Source organism: Miniopterus natalensis, chromosome 1, assembly GCF_054644295.1.
Source record: "Miniopterus natalensis isolate mMinNat1 chromosome 1, mMinNat1.hap1, whole genome shotgun sequence".
NCBI lineage: Eukaryota > Metazoa > Chordata > Mammalia > Chiroptera > Miniopteridae > Miniopterus > Miniopterus natalensis.
In genome coordinates this window covers 199416006-199433855 of record NC_142081.1, presented here as the reverse complement: position 1 = coordinate 199433855, position 17850 = coordinate 199416006, and the positions used below count along the sequence as shown (strand labels likewise).

Genomic DNA, 17850 nt, shown 5'->3' with positions numbered 1-17850 from the left:
CACAGCAAGGTCACTGGTCACCTGGCTCACTTTCAGTTCCAGGGCAGGTGGTGACAGCCCAATTCTGGAAGGAAAGAAGCCTCTATTGAGGGTTGTAGGAGCTGCTAGGAACTCTGAGCGGGAGGCTGGAAGTGTCCTTCCCTCAGGAGGCAGGTGTTTCTATGAAAATTACTGCAGCTATAGGTCCATGAAAATCTGTTCTCAGATTTTAAGAAATCAGAGGATTTAGCAGGCAAAACTATGACAGTAGAGCCCAGGGACTTTGACCCTCTTTCTGGGTTAACTGCATTTGAATGCCTTAGTCTGAAACTTTGATATTTCTTACTATGCTTCTTCTGGGATTAAAAAAAAAAAATTTTTTTTTGTCAGGAGAAAAATATATACATATTCCAGGAATATGCACTTTATTTGATCTTATGCATTCAGAGTTCGTTCTGGAGTTCTTTGCCACTACCCCAGTCTGGGCCTGCTCACATGTGCAGGTTTCTTGTCCCATTCACCCTTTTCTGCCCTTCGCCGCTTTCTGAATTGCTTACTCAGGGGAACTGGACATTCATTCAAAGTTAGAGCAAAGATGGTTGCTTGACAATTCTCTTCCTAATGTTCACTTCCTCTACAATTCTTCTAAGTATCTCTACCCCAGGATTAGAGCTGCAGGAAAGCAGGGCCGTATCTTGTTTATTTTTGTCCTACCTGGGCCCCCTCACGTGGCTGATGCCCAGTGGGTGCTCAGTAATAGCCATTTTAGGGGGCACAGAGGAAGTGAGCCCCTACTCATTCCTGCCATGTATCTGGATCATGCTTGTTATTTTTTCACTTATAATTTTATTTAATCCTGACACCTTGATCTCAGAGAACCCCCCACATTAACTGAGAACATGTGAATAGGATGCATACCCATCATTCCTAAAGGGAGGTTGGGGCCCAGTGAAGATGTGTGATTTGTTCAAGCTCTGTTCTTTGAATTTCACATCCAGCCTGTTGTCAGCAACACTGCTTGGGGTTGTGGCAGCCAAGCCATGCCACCTCCAAGCCATGTTGTTACTTGCTATAAAACTACTAGAGTTAATTTTTAAGTTGATAGTTTTGTATGGCCCACAAATGATGTTATAAATATCCAAGTGGCTCTTGGCAGAAAAAAGGTTCCCCACCCCTGCTCTAAGCAGTGGCAGACCTCACAGGTGGTGCCTCTCCAGCCTCTCCCATGTTTGCCTGAACAAACCACACCCCTCTGCCCAGTGGCTGGGGACTTGTGGCAGGTTCAAGGACAGGTGGTGTTTGGGAGTGGAATGCAGATCCTTTTGGAGAGAGAGAGTGCTCCTCTATTTTTTGAGGGTTATTACTTCAAAGTGAAAATAGTTTAATTTTTTTCCTGATATTAAAAATGATAAATACTATATAGAGAATCCAAGCTATACAGATATGCATAAAAAAGAGGCAACCACATGTTAGCATTTTGATGAAGTCCTCCTGTCTGTAGGTATGTAAGCATAGCACAGTACCTGTTTCCCTTCATGGAATGGCATCTAGCAGGGATTTTTCAAGCAGATGGCTGTAGAGATGTGTGGGCCCTTTAATGTCCACCCAGGGGTGTCTTTGTTTCTAAGCAAGCTTCTCTTGGCGGACATTTAGATGTGAGGTTCTGCTAAACTAACATTTATTGAGCATCTTTATACATTTTTGCTAACGTGACCATTTGACCTTCTTGGCATGTATTTTCAGCAGTGGAATTATGGGATCTAAGGGCATGCCCATTGAAAGGTTGTGCCAAATGCATGGCCACCAGTAGAGTTTGAAAGTCTGGCAAGAAACCCATCAGCTTAGAGAGGGAACAGCTCACAGAACATGTCTGTGCATTGCTTGCAGCCCCTGGAAGGGAGTCTGTGCCGATCCATTTGAGTCAGCTCTCCACAATGTGTTCCTGGACGTGAATAATATGACTGTTTCAACACATTCAGAGGAAGTTGAAACACCCTCCATTTCATGAATAGAGACACTCAGTGAATCAAACAGCTCTTTTCCAAGAGCAACAAGCAGAGATTTTAACCCCTGCACAGACTCCTGTTCAGACCCTGCCCGGGGCCTGGGCCGAGCGCGGATCTCAGGTTCTGTTGGAGGCACTGCCTCTTCAGGAGGAAGTGAGGGGCCTGGCTTGGGCCGCGTGAGACCAGAGCAATGCAGCCAGAAGCCAGCTGTGGGCAAGGAATGCAGAGGCATCGGGCTTACTAGTTAGGGAACAGGACTGGGTGTGAGGGGACACTGCCTTCGCTACGGGAAGGGATACAGTGCAAATGGGCATGAGTGAGCCATCTCTCTCCATCTGGCCAGAGGAAGGGTGGGCTGGATGCACAGTGGCGATGAGTCATCACTAGGGCTTGGAGTCAGCGCCGAGCTACATGGGAAGTGGGGTGATTTCACATTCTGGAGACTTCATTTATAAACGCCTTACAATTTCTTTGGAACATTGTTCTACTTGGAGCTTAACTTGATGGACCTTCAGTTTGGGGGCTCTGTTCTATTCTCAGCAACATCTTTGCAGTTTGTTTACAGAATATAGGTAGTGTGACCAGGTGACAGAAGGGAAATAGAACATGAAAATGAGAAAGATCTTTAGCAGACAGACCTGTGTTTGCAACCCCAGCTCTGTGGTTGAGTAGCGTCCACTTTGGACAGACTCAGTGACCCCAAGCATCACTTCCCATGTCTGTGAAACAGAAGGTGCTGTAGATTCTACCTCGAAGGCTCCTGGATGGATTGGCTGCTGCAGCCTGTGACCAGAGCACTGGCACTTTGTGCTGTGCCAGGCAAACGGCAGGTATTGGGCCAGTGCTGGCTCTCCTTTCCTGCAGCCCTTTCCACTGGCATCAGGACCAGTGAGTGAGGGATGACCAGTGAACCTGGAGGTGTTTGTAGGAAGAGAGGTTGGTCGACATTAGAGTCCTTGAGTTGGGGAGCAGAAGGGGGCTTCCTTGGGGTCCTAAGACATGTGGAGCCTGGCGAGTCCCAAGCCTGCCGCTCCCCTGTGTTCTACATCACGGTTCCGGCACTCTGGGACCGTGATCTCAGAGTCTGACAAGAACCTGACAAGAATGTGTTCGTAAGGATCAGATTCCTTCTCCAGAGAAAATTCGCAGTTTCGCGTAGAGAATGGCTCAGAGATGACTTCCTCTTTCCTTTGTAACAGGGTCCCTGGCAGTGTTAGGAGTGTGGTGAGATGGTGGGACGCCTCCTCGTTCATTCAGTCCCTGTTTACCTGGTCCGACTCTGTGATGAGCACCAGGTGGATCTGAACGGTGCCAGTGCTCCCAGAGCACCCAGATCAGTGGGGTGGGCCTCGGAGAAGAAGCCAGCCCTGGGGACCTTGGCGGGTCAGTGGTGTGGGGATAGTTTTGGGGACAAAGAGAGAGGCACCTGTGCCAGTTCTGGGGGTGTACATTACCATCTTCTGCTTGGGAAGGAGATTTGGTGCCTGAGCTGGGTTTACAAGGTGCTCTCAGGACATGGGCTGCACAGCTGGTCACTGTTGGTAGTGTGGTGGGAGAGTGGCATGTGGCCAGGCCAGGCTAGGCGGGACATGAACAGGACAGTCACTGAGACCCAGTTAGGCATGAACTCCAGAACCTCTTTGCAGGGTGATGTTCTTCTTTGCCAGAGACGGTCCAAAGGAAAGAGAAATTGCCGCCAGCACCTGCTGGTTGGAAACACAGCATTTTCCTCTCGTGACGCCCTGTCATTTCCTTTTGTTCCCAGCCCCCTGACAGCGGGCCGCCCCCGCTGCCGACGTCCTCGCTTCCAGAAGGTTATTATGAGGAGGCCGTGCCACTGAGTCCCGGGAAAGCTCCAGAATACATCACATCAAGTGAGTGATGGGCCTGTGGGTTGTGGGGGAGCCCAGGCTTTTCTGGGCACGAGGGGACAGGGCCTCCCTAGCACTGTGGATGTGCAGGGTAGGTACAGAGAGGGCTCAGAAAAGTCAAAAGTGTCTTCCAAGCCCCTCAGGGAACTCAGGTTGTTGTGACTCAGCAGAGTGAGAGCTCACTGCTGTGGAAACATGATTCCAAGTGAAACCCCTTTCCTGTGGTTAGAAGGGAAAGGACTTTCTGTGGCCTGTCCTTATGGGTGTGCGCCCCCACCCATGAGGGCCTATCCCCGTAGCCTGTGTTTACTATGCCATGCTGAGTGTCCACAGGGCTGAGAGTCACTGGGTGCAAATAAACATCTCCATGGAGGCTGCTGTCATTCAGACAGGCTTTCCCAGACATTTCCGCCTGAGTTAGAGCTGTCTTGACACGACTCATTAGCCACCTGCATGGGGACTCTCTGAGGCCCCTCCCTCCTTGTTAGACCCCAGCTTTCACAGATACAGGATGACATGGGGACAGTGACAGTCTTCTCAGCACTGCCTCTGGGATGGGCCCTGCGTCATGGGCATCAATTCTCCTCAATGTTCTGTCAGGTGGTGTGGGGCTGCCTCGTGATGAAGCTTAAGGTCTGAGTATGTGTCCACCGAGGGGGTGCAGTGGCTGCTCTTATAATAGGAAGAGCTGCAGCACAGGAATAGGCACAGGTGTATTACCTCCACCAGTGCACCTCTGCAGGTGCACCCACCTTCCGTCTCCCTGTGCACCTCTCATGCAGTCCTGCCCTGTGGTCATCATCTTTGTCACCTGGTCTCTGCTACACAGAGACTGAGTTTGCTGCTCTTCTCCCTAGCAGTAGATAAGCAGAGCCTCACTTGGTTGTTAGAGGATCACCCCCCCATCCAGCCTGTTTTCTGACTGTGAGGAGGAATGGACTGAGCCCAGGCCAGCAGGACAGTAGGCCCCAGAGGGCAAGGGGGCCTTGTCTAGCTCACCAGGCCTGTGTCCTCAGCTCCTGGGAAAGTCCCAACAAGCCCTGAGCCCAGTATCAATAAATATTTGTCAGACCCTGAAGGAGAACAGGGACAGTCTGGCAGGGAGGTTAGGAAACGTCGGTGCTGAGATCTGTAAGTTAAATTCTTCAGCTTCTTTTTCATTTAAGGACTATTTGGGAAAAATTCAAGTAATTTCTGTCTCTGCTGCTTCAGAAGATAGTTAATTAGGAAGCACACACAGAAGTCACGTGGCTTGAAGTAATCCAGAACTACACTGGATTCCTTTCTCTAATAGCAGTGAGTAAACACTTTTGATGAGGGTATTTCCCAGCGTCTGGGACATTATGCTTGACTTCGGGGGCCTTTGGTACCTTTTGGCCTGAGGAGCACCCCCATCACTGGTGTGTCATGTCCTGTCCTTCAGAGAGGCCATTCCTCAGCTGATGACTGTTGGATGTCTTTTGTTGAACTAATTCCAGAAGCAGGAGTGACAGGGACTGGTGCTCGGGGAAGAGCAAGGCCCAGTGCTGGCACCCATGCTGCTTTGATCAGATGTCTACTTTTAAATAAACTGCCCCACCCCCAAGAACAATGGCAGAGCCAGCTGCCTGCAGGTCAGGCTGGGTCACACTACCTTCCCTTACTGTGGACTTTGCGACAGCCCTGTTGAACCGTGCATCAGAACCTCATGTGTCATGGAGGAGATGTCTTGTTGTGGGAGAAAGACCGTGTGCCAATGGGGACCCGAGGAGGAGCCCTGTGGCAGGCTGGTGCGTGTCTGGTGGGACCGGCCATGGGAAAGAAAGGCTGGATAAAGCTTAGGGAAGAGGAACAATGGTGTGTGGGTGACCAGCAGTCCCACAGAGCTGCAGCACCTGGCCCGGGACTCAGAAGAGAGCCTGCGGGAGCTGCAGGCCCAGTGATTGCCCACGCCAACACAGAGGACAGCAGACAGTGACCAGGACGTGTGCTGTGCCACGCCTGGCACCTGTGCGGACCTTCAGAGCGCTGGCAGCGGTCCCTTGCTGCCTTCCAGATGGCGCGCAAATTTCTCCTGCGGCCAGCCCGAACCCAGAATTGTCCAAGAACAGGAATTTGGGGAAATATCCTTCCAGCCTTGCTGAGTTGATACACTAGAAAACCACCACCGTTCATCTTCTGTTAGCCTGGTACCCATGTACCTCTCCTTACCACAGCGAACTTCCCAGTAAAGAACACAGCAAAATCACAGTTCAGCACAGCATCACGCAACCACTGTCTGCATCACGGAAACTCCCTGACTCCCCCCGAGGACAGAGTCCATTCATCTGCTTTGGGGGTATGGCCATTCTCTCCTGGCTGAGTCACACTGTCCCCATCGAGAGCCTGTAACTTAAATGTTGAGAGCCACAGTTAGCTACTCTTAGCACTTACTTTAGATGGTTGGAGGAGGGAGAGGTAAAGAAAAGAATTTGTTTATCATACACAATAACTCACACCTAATTCAGCCTTCACTCCTACCACCAGGCAGCGTCACAGCTGTATGTATGACCCCCTCCACCTCCCCTGTGCAGGTGGCACGGCTCCCGTGCAGCAGCAGCACAGGTGACAGTCTGGGCTGTCCTGTCTCATTCATGCCCACGGTGGCCTGTGACCATGGTCCTCAATGCCCCCTCCCACACTCTTCTTGGTGCAGGCTCGGCATCCTTAGCAACAGTGTTACACAGGCCTAACCGGTCCTTGTCTCTCTGTCACTCCATCTCAGCCCTTTCTCAACACTGTTACCAAAGTCCCCTCTCCAGGCATGAAAACATGTTTAAGTTTCCACTTCGACTTCCAGTCTTTCTTTTCCCCTCTTAGTAATGGCTCTCTGTGAGGGAATTAAGATGCAAGCGTGACTACAGAGTACAAATTAGAGCTCAGTTCTAGTGGGCAGAATGTGAGTTCTGTTCTGTAGAAGGGCTGCCACTTCTGCCACTTTCGCTAAACTGTGCAACCAGTTGCTTCAGCCGAAGTTTCTCCTTATCTGTCACTTGTCATTGCTCAGGTGTTCATTCCTCAAACGTGTTTCAAAAGCAAGTGCCTTCCAGATGCATCCAGGGTGGAGGGGACCCAGAGAGGAATTGGACAGGGCCTCAAGGAGCTTGTGGGCCAGCAGGGCTGACGTTAGTAGTAACACTGACCATCACTGGTGTCTGTTAGTCACTGTCCATGCCAGCATCCCTCCAGGGCTTCGTAGGTGTACTATACGTTCACTTAACAGTTCTTCTTCCTGCAAATACTTGTGTACTCGCCTGTGCCAGGTGCTTTGTACCTGCTGGGACGACCATTTCCAATAAGATCACCCTCCCCTCGGGGGTCTTACGGCCTGATGTGGGAGACAGACAGACAAACAGCAATGACAGTGCCATGGAACAGGCTTCATGTTGGGTGGAAGCAACCAGGAGGGACGTTTCGCCTGGTGTCTTAGCTCGGGCAGCCACAACAAAATGCCACAGACTGAGTGACAAAGCAATAGGATTTACGTTCTCACAGTTCTGGAGGCAAGAGTCTGTGACCAGAGTGCAGCATGGTCGGGTCTGGTGAGAGCTGTCCTCCCGGCTTACAGATGCCACCTTCTCCGTGTCCTCACATGGCAAAGAGAGCTCGAGATCTCTCCCTCTTTCCGTCTTAAAAGGGCACCAGTCCTCTCAGAGTAGGACCCACTCACATAACCTCATTCAGCTTTTGTTATCTTCAAAAAGCTCTCTCTCCAAACACAGCCACACGGGGCCGGAGCCTCAGCGTGTGAATGTAAGTGTTAACGTGTTGCAGAATGGGGGTGTGTGAATGCCTTGGAAAGCTCCGAGGGTGACCTGGAGGAGAGGGGTGCCTTGCGCTGGATCTAGAACCTTAGGAAGGGCTTGTGTGCGTGGCGGTGCCCACAGGGAGTAGGACACTGCAGCCCAGAGAGGACTTTAACATGGGGGTGCGGGCATAGGAGCACAGGGACCTCTGTGGCGGGGGTCTTGGTGTGGGGCGTGCCGCAGAATGGGGGTAATGCTCGCCCAGCAAGGATCCCACAAGCAGGGAGTACTGACAAGTGCCCGGCCAGTACTGAACAGTCTAGAAATGGTTTCTCTCCATACAGAACTGTTAGCCCCTTTAGTTTAAAACTCTCCATTGTGTTTCGGCTGCCCAAGGCTAGGAGCTGTTTTTTCTTTTTATTAATTAACATTTCCCCAGCACACTGAGTGCAGATGCTGTCCTTGTCGACGGGTAGAATGGCACACCCAAGCCCAGAAAAGGTTTTTGTCAGGAGGCCTTCACCTTTATGTCCATTTCTGACAGATTATGACTCGGACGCGATGAGTAGCTCATACGAATCGTATGACGAGGAGGAGGAGGATGGGAAGGGGAAGAAAACTCGGCACCAGTGGCCCTCGGAGGAGGCCTCCATGGACCTGGTGAAGGACGCCAAGATCTGTGCCTTCCTGCTGCGCAAGAAGCGCTTCGGACAGTGGACCAAGTTGCTCTGCGTCATCAAAGACACCAAACTACTGGTAAAACCTTGCAAACGGTTGTTCTCGTGTGTAGGAGGCAGGGTTTTCTCAACAGTCTCACCTTGTGCTTATACCCACAAAGCTAGCATCAGCGAGGGGGCGGGGGCCCACAGACCTCAGCCCTTGTGGAGAACTTGAGGCGTCCCACGCTGGCCCCACAGGCCGAGAGCCGGTGCTGGAGGACGTGGCTATGTCTTTAATGCGGAGGTTCCGCCAGCCCCCTAAAGCAAGCAGAGGGCAGAACCCTCCCCTCCCGGCAGGCAGTGTCTGCGGTTTGTGTCAGTGGGAAGGCATAGAGCTTGACTTGCCAGAAGCTGCAGGATGGATTTTCTCATTTGTAGTGAGTCAGTGGATTCCTCAGAGCCAGGTCAGAAGTGGAGCAGGGCGCCTGCGCTGCTTGTAGGGAGCGTGGCCAGGACAGGAAATTCTTCTGGAAAGCTAAAGACCAGCTTGCTTGCTTTCTTCCTCTCTCTCCCCATCTCTGCTCCCCCCCCCTTTCTTCTCTTTTGTTTTCTTTCTTTTTCTTTCAACTGAGAGGCCGAATAGGAAGCTAAAGTAAGTAGTGGAGAGGCAGGGGCTAGAAACAGGCCCTCTGCTGGAGGTGCTGCTGCAGCAGGGACCCTGCTAGGGAAGCAAGCCCATTTCGAGGACCGTGTGAGGCCCCTCCCTCTCTCCCTTCCCATCCCCACCTTCCTTCCCAGCTTTAGACACCTCAGTGGATTATTAGAATTATGAATTTGTTTTTGCCTTTTGTTTTTCCTTCAAATGAACCTTGAGAAAAAAATCACTCAAAGCCGTGTCATTAAAACAGTACACGAGAAGTGATGTTTTATCTGTATCACTGTTTAGAGGAGCAGGTCACTCTTTTATAGATACACCTGTGGATTATGATAATCTTATTTTACTGGATTCTCAGGACATTGTATATCTGTTAATGAATGGTTTTGTTTATTTTTTTTTTAAACAATGAGAGTACATGATTTTTCCACATGTATAGCCTAAAATCTCCCAAATTTAGAATATGCCAAAAATGACGCCATGGTGGAATTTTACAGTAAAGAAAGGAAAGAAGATGAAAAAGTAACATGGTGCTTTATTAACAGCCGACCGAATGGCTGCAAGATGCGGGCACGCTACATACATGTTTTAAAAACACACTGGTGACTCTTGTGAGAAGCTCTGACACATGGGAGCCTGTTGTGTGCAGGGTCAGCGATCGGGAGGTGCCGCCCTCGCTGTGCCCCTCTACTCCGCCTGTCTCCACTCCTTCCCCTCTTTCTTCATTTCCTCTATCTCCTGCCCAAAGTCCCATCCTCAAACCAGAATGTTAATACCTACCACTGAGAGGAGCAGTAAATACTTCAGAGGAAATTAATGGAAAACCCTGTGAAAGCACTGTCTTTGATAAAGTGCAGAGTCAAAGTTAGTTATTTTTATTATGAAGGGTTTTTTGTTTTTTTTTGGTTCAAAAATGGCCCATGATCCAACTGCCCAGATGACCCCTGTTGACACTGAAGAAAAGATTAGCAGTGACAATAAAAGCAAATGCTCTCCAAGTTTAAACAGCACAGAAACTGTAAATGGAAAACAGAAAGCTGATCTCTTGCTTTAAATGTTCCAGTCTGTCTTCCCTCAGGCACACCATTACCAGCTTCTTGTATACCCTTCCAGAACCTTCCAGAACCTGTTCCCCTTGGCATCCAGGCAACTCTCTGGTGGACACTGGATGTGCCCAGAGCCCCTTCAGGCCTCAAGGACCTGCTCCCTCTCTTGCCGGGAGGGATCCTGGAAGACAGCTCATCCAAGGTCATGCTCCCTTCCCAGTGGCTCTGATCCAGTGCAATCAATGCCATGCTGTGAAGGCCCAGTGTCGTGGGGCAGCTCGTGGCACATTCCAGTGCCAGAGCCCTGTGGGGTGCCCACAGGCCTTTCAGTGAACCACGTGGCAGCTTCCCCACCGGTCCTACTTCCTGCCCTCTCTCCTACAGGTGTTGCTCTTAAGGGCACCTGAGTAAATGTCCTGCTGCTGCCTTGCTTCAGGGCCAGCTGCCCTGGGAGTCCCACTATAACCACTTCCCAGTGGCAGTTTATCAGATCACTGATGACATAGTCATTTTGAGGCGTTTGGCTTAAGAAAAAATATAAGCTATAAAGTTTCTTTTCTGTATTGTTAGTTTACTTTTCACTTAGAATGTGGAAACAGGGCAACCATCAGTTGTAATTTTTAAAAAGTGGATGTATTCCATCCATGTGTCATTCAAGAGCCATGGTTTTGGAACTGTAAATAATTATTTCTGAAAAATAGGTATCTATCCATCCCTTCATCAGTAGATGGCTTAGCATCAGGAGCGTGGGACTCATCTGGGTTGGGACTGGAGTCTTGGGTCTGCCATTTGTTTAGTTGCCTGACTTTGGCAAGTTACTTAACCAAAGTTACTGGTTACTTACTAAGTTTCTGAACCAAGTTCCTAAACCAAGTTCCTGAACTAAGTTAACTTAATCTGCAAAGCAGGAATCTGTGAGGTTGAGCTGCAGGAAATGCCTCATATCAGGACAACACTCGGTATTCATAGTAGATGTTATTGTTATGAATAATTTAATATAACTGAAGTAAGTACTAGTAACTCCTTTACAAATGAGGAAATAGGCTCAGACAGTTCAACAAACTTCCCAGAACCCAGGTTGCAGTAGTAACAGAGCTGGGACCCATATATCTGACCTTCATGGGCACATGTATTTCCATGAAGGAGGTGTGCTCTCTGTCCCCAGGATTACAGTTAAACCATAGGGCGCGGGACACATCTGGACAGAGACTTGACTCCAGGTTTTACAAACCTAGAATGACAGGAGCTAGGTCTGCTTTAACCCCAGCAGTGAAATCTGTAGAGTAAATGTAGTTGTGTAAATGGAGCAGAATGAGTTTGGGATCCTCTTAACTGGAAGGGAAACCTTGCAGACACTGTTGTATATTATGTGCTGATATTTATACTCTTACAGATGAAATAATTCATCTGCCCTTCAGAAGAGGGAAGAGAAGAGATGGGCAGATACCAATGAATAAAGTATCCAGGGCCATGTTATTTCAGCAAGTCTAATGAGTCATATTCATGTAACCTGCTGAGAAAGCTCCACGAGCACATCAGCCCAGTCAGCATAGGGCCTTCCCTTTCCCACTGGGTCATGTCATCAGTGGTTGGTAGACTTTCCTGAGTTGCTGAGCAGATGTATTTACATGTGCGCGGAGATGAGCCTGGGTATGGAGCGGTGGTGAAGGTGGAGAGCCTGCAGGTCCATTTTCCAGTTGCCAAGCATCCCTACCATTCGGTCAGACCTCCAGATGCCACGCCCACACTCCATTTTCATTATGCCCACATTTTATCAGTGCTCCTGCCTGCGCTCCCGCATGACCTGACTTTTCTTTCTCTTTTTGAATGCAGTGCTATAAAAGTTCCAAGGACCAGCAGCCACAGATGGAACTGCCTCTCCCAGGCTGCAACATCACGTATATCCCTAAAGATGGCAAAAAGAAGAAGCATGAGTTGAAAATCACCCAGCAGGGCACAGACCCTCTTGTCCTTGCCGTGCAGAGCAAGGAGCAGGCCGAGCAGTGGCTGAAGGTATGTGGCCGGTGTGGTTTCTGAGCTGTTTTGTTGCCAGCTGCTCTGAGATCTGTTTTTATTTTAACTTGTGTGTTTTTTCAAGCGTACACAAACATAGGTTAACCTGAATAGTCTGGTCTTTGATGGTGGGTTATTCTGATTACTTTCAGGTTAATCACTTTAACGCATGTATTCAAAGGCATTCTGGCCCCATTTGCAGGCTGCTTCTAGCACTTTCTTACTTTGGTTTTCTTATTTCACTTTATTGTGTCTGGATACAGATTCTTTTTTATTTATTCTGCCTGGGATTCTTCAGGCTTCTGAAATCTGTGGTTGTCATCTTTCTAAGTTTCAGAAAATGTTTCAGCCATTTCTCTTAAAATACAACTTTGCCCCATTCCTTCCCTCCCCCGACTACATTTAAATATGCGTTAGAGTTTTTCACTATATTCTACTTCTCCTCTTTGTATCTACTATCCCCTTTAAAAAAAAAAAAAATTTAGTCTGGTTAATTTTTCCTCATTACTTTCCAGCTCACTATTTCTCTTTTTTACTGTGTCTAATTTGCTATTAAATTTGTTCCTGTTCAGTGTGTTCTTAATTTCAGTTATGGTAATTTTTAATTCTAGAATTCCCAGTTGTTTTTTGCAGAAATGTTTGCTTGGCCTTTTATCTCCATAACAAGCACATCCCAGGCATGGTTTTTTCAAATGCGGTTTTGGTGGAATTTAGTGGGTCTGTTCCTTTATCTGCTGCTGTGCTTGTTCTTGTTTATGTCAGTCTGTCTGCGTGTGCCAGGTTATCTGATGATCATGCTGGTCATTGTATTTGGGAAAAAAATTATTTCAATACTTTTTTTATAGCAGCTTTATTGAGGTATAATTCACATACCATGCAATTTACCCTGTTAAAGTTATGACTCATTGGTTTTTAGTATATTTACAGCGTTGTGCAACCATCACCATTAATCTAATTTCAGGACATTTCATCACCCCAAAGAGAAAATCCGTACTTACTATGGTAATAGTCACTACTCCACCCATCCCTCCCCAGCCCCAGGCGACCACTTGTCTGCTTCCTGTCCTTATAGATTTGCCTGTTCTCATTTCATATAAATGTATTCATGCACCATGTGTCCTTCTGTGACTGGCTCTTTTCACTTAGCATGATGTTTTCAAGGTTCATTTGTATTGTCATATGTATCAGTATTTCATTCCTCTATATTGCTATTTATGTCATAGCTAAGAAGCTTAGGTTGTTTAATCCAAGGTCCTGGAGATTTCTACCTGTTTCCTTCTAATAGCTTTATATAGTGTTAGCTGTTAAATTTAGTCTGTGATCCTTTTTTTATTAATATAAACTGCTATTGCCCCATATTGTCACAAACTTATTTTCTAGGCTTTCCATGTTTTGAAATGCGACGTTAATGTAACAATTCAGTATCTTTTGATTAAGATGCACATCCTTTGTCAGTGTGAGAGCATGAGGTCTGTATAGCCAGGACATGACTCGACACACCCTTCTTCAGAATCGTGCCAGGTTTGTTTCTCTCTGTTTGGTCTGCAACTTCCATTACCAGCAGCTCTTGCCAGAATTAACTGACTGTGTGAGTGTGTGTATGTGTGCAGATGCCAAAAACATGAGCCATTTCGTAGGGGTCAGTCAGAAGACAAGAGCCGGCATTCCCAGAAGTGTAGTGGTCAGGTTTCCTTAAAAATGTGCAGAGGTTGTGTTTCTGGAGATGAGGGCTCAAGTTAAACACACACAAAAATACCACAGAACATATAACAATTTGTTTTTTGAAGGATTTGTGATTCTGAATTTGGATTCAATTCTCTTAAATACACATTGAACTTCTTACAGAACATGGCTCTTTAAAGTAAAATCAGTAATACAGAAACCTCTTCTGTAGCTGTTCAGAGCAATTGGTGATAGACCTTTATTGCTTCTTAATGAACTCCGCAGGGAGTTCTTTTCCCATAGAGTATTTTGAGCCCAGTTTGCTTCTTTGTCCCCTCCTTTTTTTTTCTTTAATCAAAGTCTCTTTAGTTGCTGTCACGAGCTAGGCATTGGGCATACTGGCATAAGCCCTTTTATGAAAGTGAGCACAGCTTTGTAGCAGGAGCAGACCTGTAAATAGGTGATGCACATGGGGCCAGCGTCCAACAGAGGGATGCATGGCTGGCCCTGGCACGTAGAGGGGCAGCCAGACTGTATTCCCACGTAGGAGGGCAGAGCAGGCTTCCCAATCACGTGAAACCTAAGCCAAGTCTGGAAGGATGAGTCTGTTTAGCTAAGAGAAGAAGCATCCTTCCCCTGCAGTCACCACTCACACTACCACACCCAGGAAGGAGGCTGGCAGGAGTAATTGGAGCAGTGCGGCCAGAGGGCTATGTGGACTCTTCCCTAAAAGACAGAGACAGAGACAGAGCTGTTTCTTGAGTGGCAGCTTTGCCAGACAGGTCTCTACAGGCTGTGTTTGTGGGGTTGGCCTGTTCCTGCAAAACAGCTTGTGAACTTCAGGTTTGTTTATATAACTAAACATTGTCATTTAATGCTGTGATCCCAGGAAAGAGCTCAGGTTCTGGGAGGAGGACTGGCTGGGCACTGCAGCGCTTTGTGTCACAGTGACCCCAGGCGTGTCTGCATTTGCTGGGGGAGGGAGGTAAGGGCCAAAATCTAGAGGGCTCAGCCTCACCTCTGGAGGAGACAGTAGAGTTGGGGCTTGAACCCCAGTTTCTGTCTGACACAAATGCCTGGGAGTCCCCATTGTGCTATATTCTTTCCCTAGAGCAGCAGTTTTCAACCCCAGCTCTTTAGTCAGGCACACTGACCCCTTTCCCTTAGACTGTCGAATAAAAAAATGACAGCAGCCAACACAACAATAGCTGTCTGGTGTGAGTGAATCAAAATTATATCTAATTTTTTTGTCAGATTGGCAAAAAATATATTTTTTGGTGTGCTGCAGAATTTTAGTAATTAGTTTTTGCATTTCATGAGATGAAGAAGGTTGAAAACTGCTGCCCTAGGGAAAAGACAAAATGTTGTTTTTAGATCAAATAAAAACTTGCCTTCTGAACTAAAGATTTGATGAACATATTGGGGCTGCGAGGGAATCAAAACCTACCAGAAAAAGTAGTGAAATTTTTAGGAAACAGAGAGACACCCCTGTTTTCCCCTTCGAGACATTTAGAAGGCACAGCTCCCGGGTTGATGTCACACATCAGTATCAGCAAGGACACAAACATGGCAGCAAGCTCTCTGGGTTTTTTCTTTTTCTTTTTCCCTGTTTTGGTCTCAGATGTGGACTTCACTTTGTTTTTTTCATAGAACAGCTGAGCAGCAAAATGGCTGGAAGCACTGTCCTCGCCTGGGAGTCCCTGGCTGCAGTCCCAGCCCCAGGGAGGCCCAGCGCGCTCGGATGTGCTGCTGAGATCATACTGCAAAGCTGCTACACAGATATCTGGACTTGGGCGTTTCTTTTCTGTCCAGAGGCACTTGGGTTGAACTCAGATTGCAGCTTAGTTCCAAAAAGAACAGAAGACATTTTGGAAGATTTGCCTGCTAACTTTCCTGTGGGAAGAGTGTGAGCTCTGCTGACCTGGGAACCGTGTCTTTCCGATTACTGCATAGCCCCCCATGAGAGCCACGTCCAGCTCACATGGATGCTCAGTAATGGTGGAGGGGACCATGGTGACCCTAGGAGTGGCTGTGAACTCCAGTAGCACCCGCCGCCGAGCCCACTCCGTACGTCCAGGTCAGGACCATTTTCCGAGCCCTCCACACGTATCACTGGCTCGCACGGGACCATGGCGATGATGACAGCAGCCCCCATGTTTGAATGTGCACATCCCAAATGCTGGCTCAGGCTTTAGCACATAGGGTCTCATTTTCTCTGAGTTAAACCAGAGTTAAATAGCAAGATGGGTCATCCTGACGCTCCTTCCTTTGCTAGTGAGGAAACTGAGGCTCAGAGAGGTTAGGACTTTAGGCCAGTAACTGATGTTCCTGCCTCACAAGTCACTGAGGAAACAACCTCTCCAACGGGCGCTCTCGGACTCCCAGCACCCAGTGTTCTAGCCTCGCATCCTCCCTGCCTCTCGATGCCATTCCGCCCTCCCAGCTCATCGTGTTGTACTCATTCCCTCCCTAGGAATCCCCTCCAGTCCCCTCCACCTGCCTCCCTTACAGAGAAACTCCTGGGAGGTCCCTCTGCTGGGCTCTCTCCCAGCTCTCTCCCTCCCCCTCCCTGCTCTTAGGAGGCACACTCTCCATGTTGGCCCAGCCCAGAGCCGACTTCCACCAGTCTCCCTCCTCTGGCTCTGCCTCACCTGCTGACTGCCTCGGGTCTTTCTCCTGGGTACTTGGTCTGCTTGGTCTCACCCTCCCATCCAGGCTGTGAGCATCAGCCTTTTGCCACCAACTGCCTGGTTTATTTCTAGCTCTGACTGGAAATTTGCTTTTGCCTCCAAACATACCCACCTGCTTCCCTCCCACCCACCTATTTCTGTCTCCTCCAGCTGAGTATGTGGTGTGAGTACAGGCACTGTCTTGGACTTGGCCCCTTCCTTTATGCCCCACATCTAATCCATCAGCAGGGCCTGTTGAGTCTTCCTCCGGAACACATCCTGAATCCCTTCCCGTCTCTCCATCGCCTTCACTCATTTTCCTGTACCTTTTTTTCCCTGGCATCTGAATCGTTCTTTCTTCCCACAACAGTACTCTACCACCTCATAATAGTTGAAAGTTCATTATGGTTTAGGCACTGTCTTACGGCATTTATTTAATTTTTGGAAGGTAGGACTGTCGCGTCTGCATTCTTTAGATGGGGAAACTGACCCACAGAGCAGATAATTAATTTGTGCCTGGTGGAAGCCAGGAAGAACCCAGGCACTAGGGCTCTGGAACCCCCTCCTGACCTCTGTGCTGTGTTCCTTCCCAGAAATGATTCCACTCCTCCTGTCTTTGAGGTGCTCCAGGCTTCCTCCTGCACTCATATAAACTCTGTCTCCTCCTGGCATCTCCAATGCCACCTGTGCCACACAGCTCTCTGGATATCTCTGAACACCCACCACAGGCCTCTGTACCTGCTGTTCCCACTGCCTAGAACCCTTTCCTCTAGTTCTTCATGTGCCAGGTCCACTGGCCATCAGCTTGCGGCTTACATGCCACCCCAGCAAGGCCTGTCTTTTACCTCTTGCTCTAAGTCAGCCACGCCTATGTGTTAAAGGCCCCTTTGTTCTTTGCAGTACTTATTACTGTCTTACATTATGTACCTGCCTTTCCTGGTGATGCTCATTGTTCATCCTAATCTTCCTGCAACAGAAGCCCCATGAGAGCAGGACCCCCACATATTTGTTCCTGTGGACCCATGTCGCGTATCCCAGGACCTGTGTCAGCAGGAGGAGTGGACAGACAGTCGGTGAATGGATGACTGAATGAACAAATGTGGCCTGGAACTTAAAGCTGTGACCCGCAGGTTTCCTGCCACACCACATGCCTCTGTTCATCTCAGGCTTATGCCCCTCTTGTAATCATCTCTGTCTTTGGGTACATTCAGCAATGTCAACACTCATTACAGGTGATCAAAGAAGTCTACAGCGGCTGCAGCGGGCCCGTGGATGCAGAGTGCCCCCCGCCCTCAAGTTCCCCGGTGCACAAGACAGAGCTGGAGAAGGTAAGGGGCTTGCTTTTCCTAGGAGTAGCACCTTACAGAGAATTCAGGCCTCCCTCAAAGTTTCATTGTGTTCTCTGGGATTTCAGCACTGCTAGCTGAAAAGGACCGAAAAATACTGCAATCCTGCTTGTATGCATCTCAGGTGCCCACTCTGCAGAGCTTGGGTTGGCCATTTTACAGACTGTGTGGCTGGTCTTA

At 48.6% G+C, this 17850-nt stretch overlaps 1 protein-coding gene across 3 annotated transcripts in view; it reads left to right on the top strand.

Annotated features, from left to right (window-relative positions):
* Positions 1–17850, top strand: part of AFAP1 (actin filament associated protein 1) — a 100481-nt gene that overhangs the window by 44777 nt on the left and 37854 nt on the right. For all 3 annotated transcript variants that reach the window (XM_087828385.1, XM_016195798.2, XM_016195797.2), the window contains exons 5-8: positions 3751–3859; positions 8165–8376; positions 11814–11993; positions 17557–17652. In XM_087828385.1, coding sequence (XP_087684511.1) covers positions 3751–3859; positions 8165–8376; positions 11814–11993; positions 17557–17652 — 597 coding nt within the window. The remainder of the gene's footprint in view (positions 1–3750; positions 3860–8164; positions 8377–11813; positions 11994–17556; positions 17653–17850) is intronic.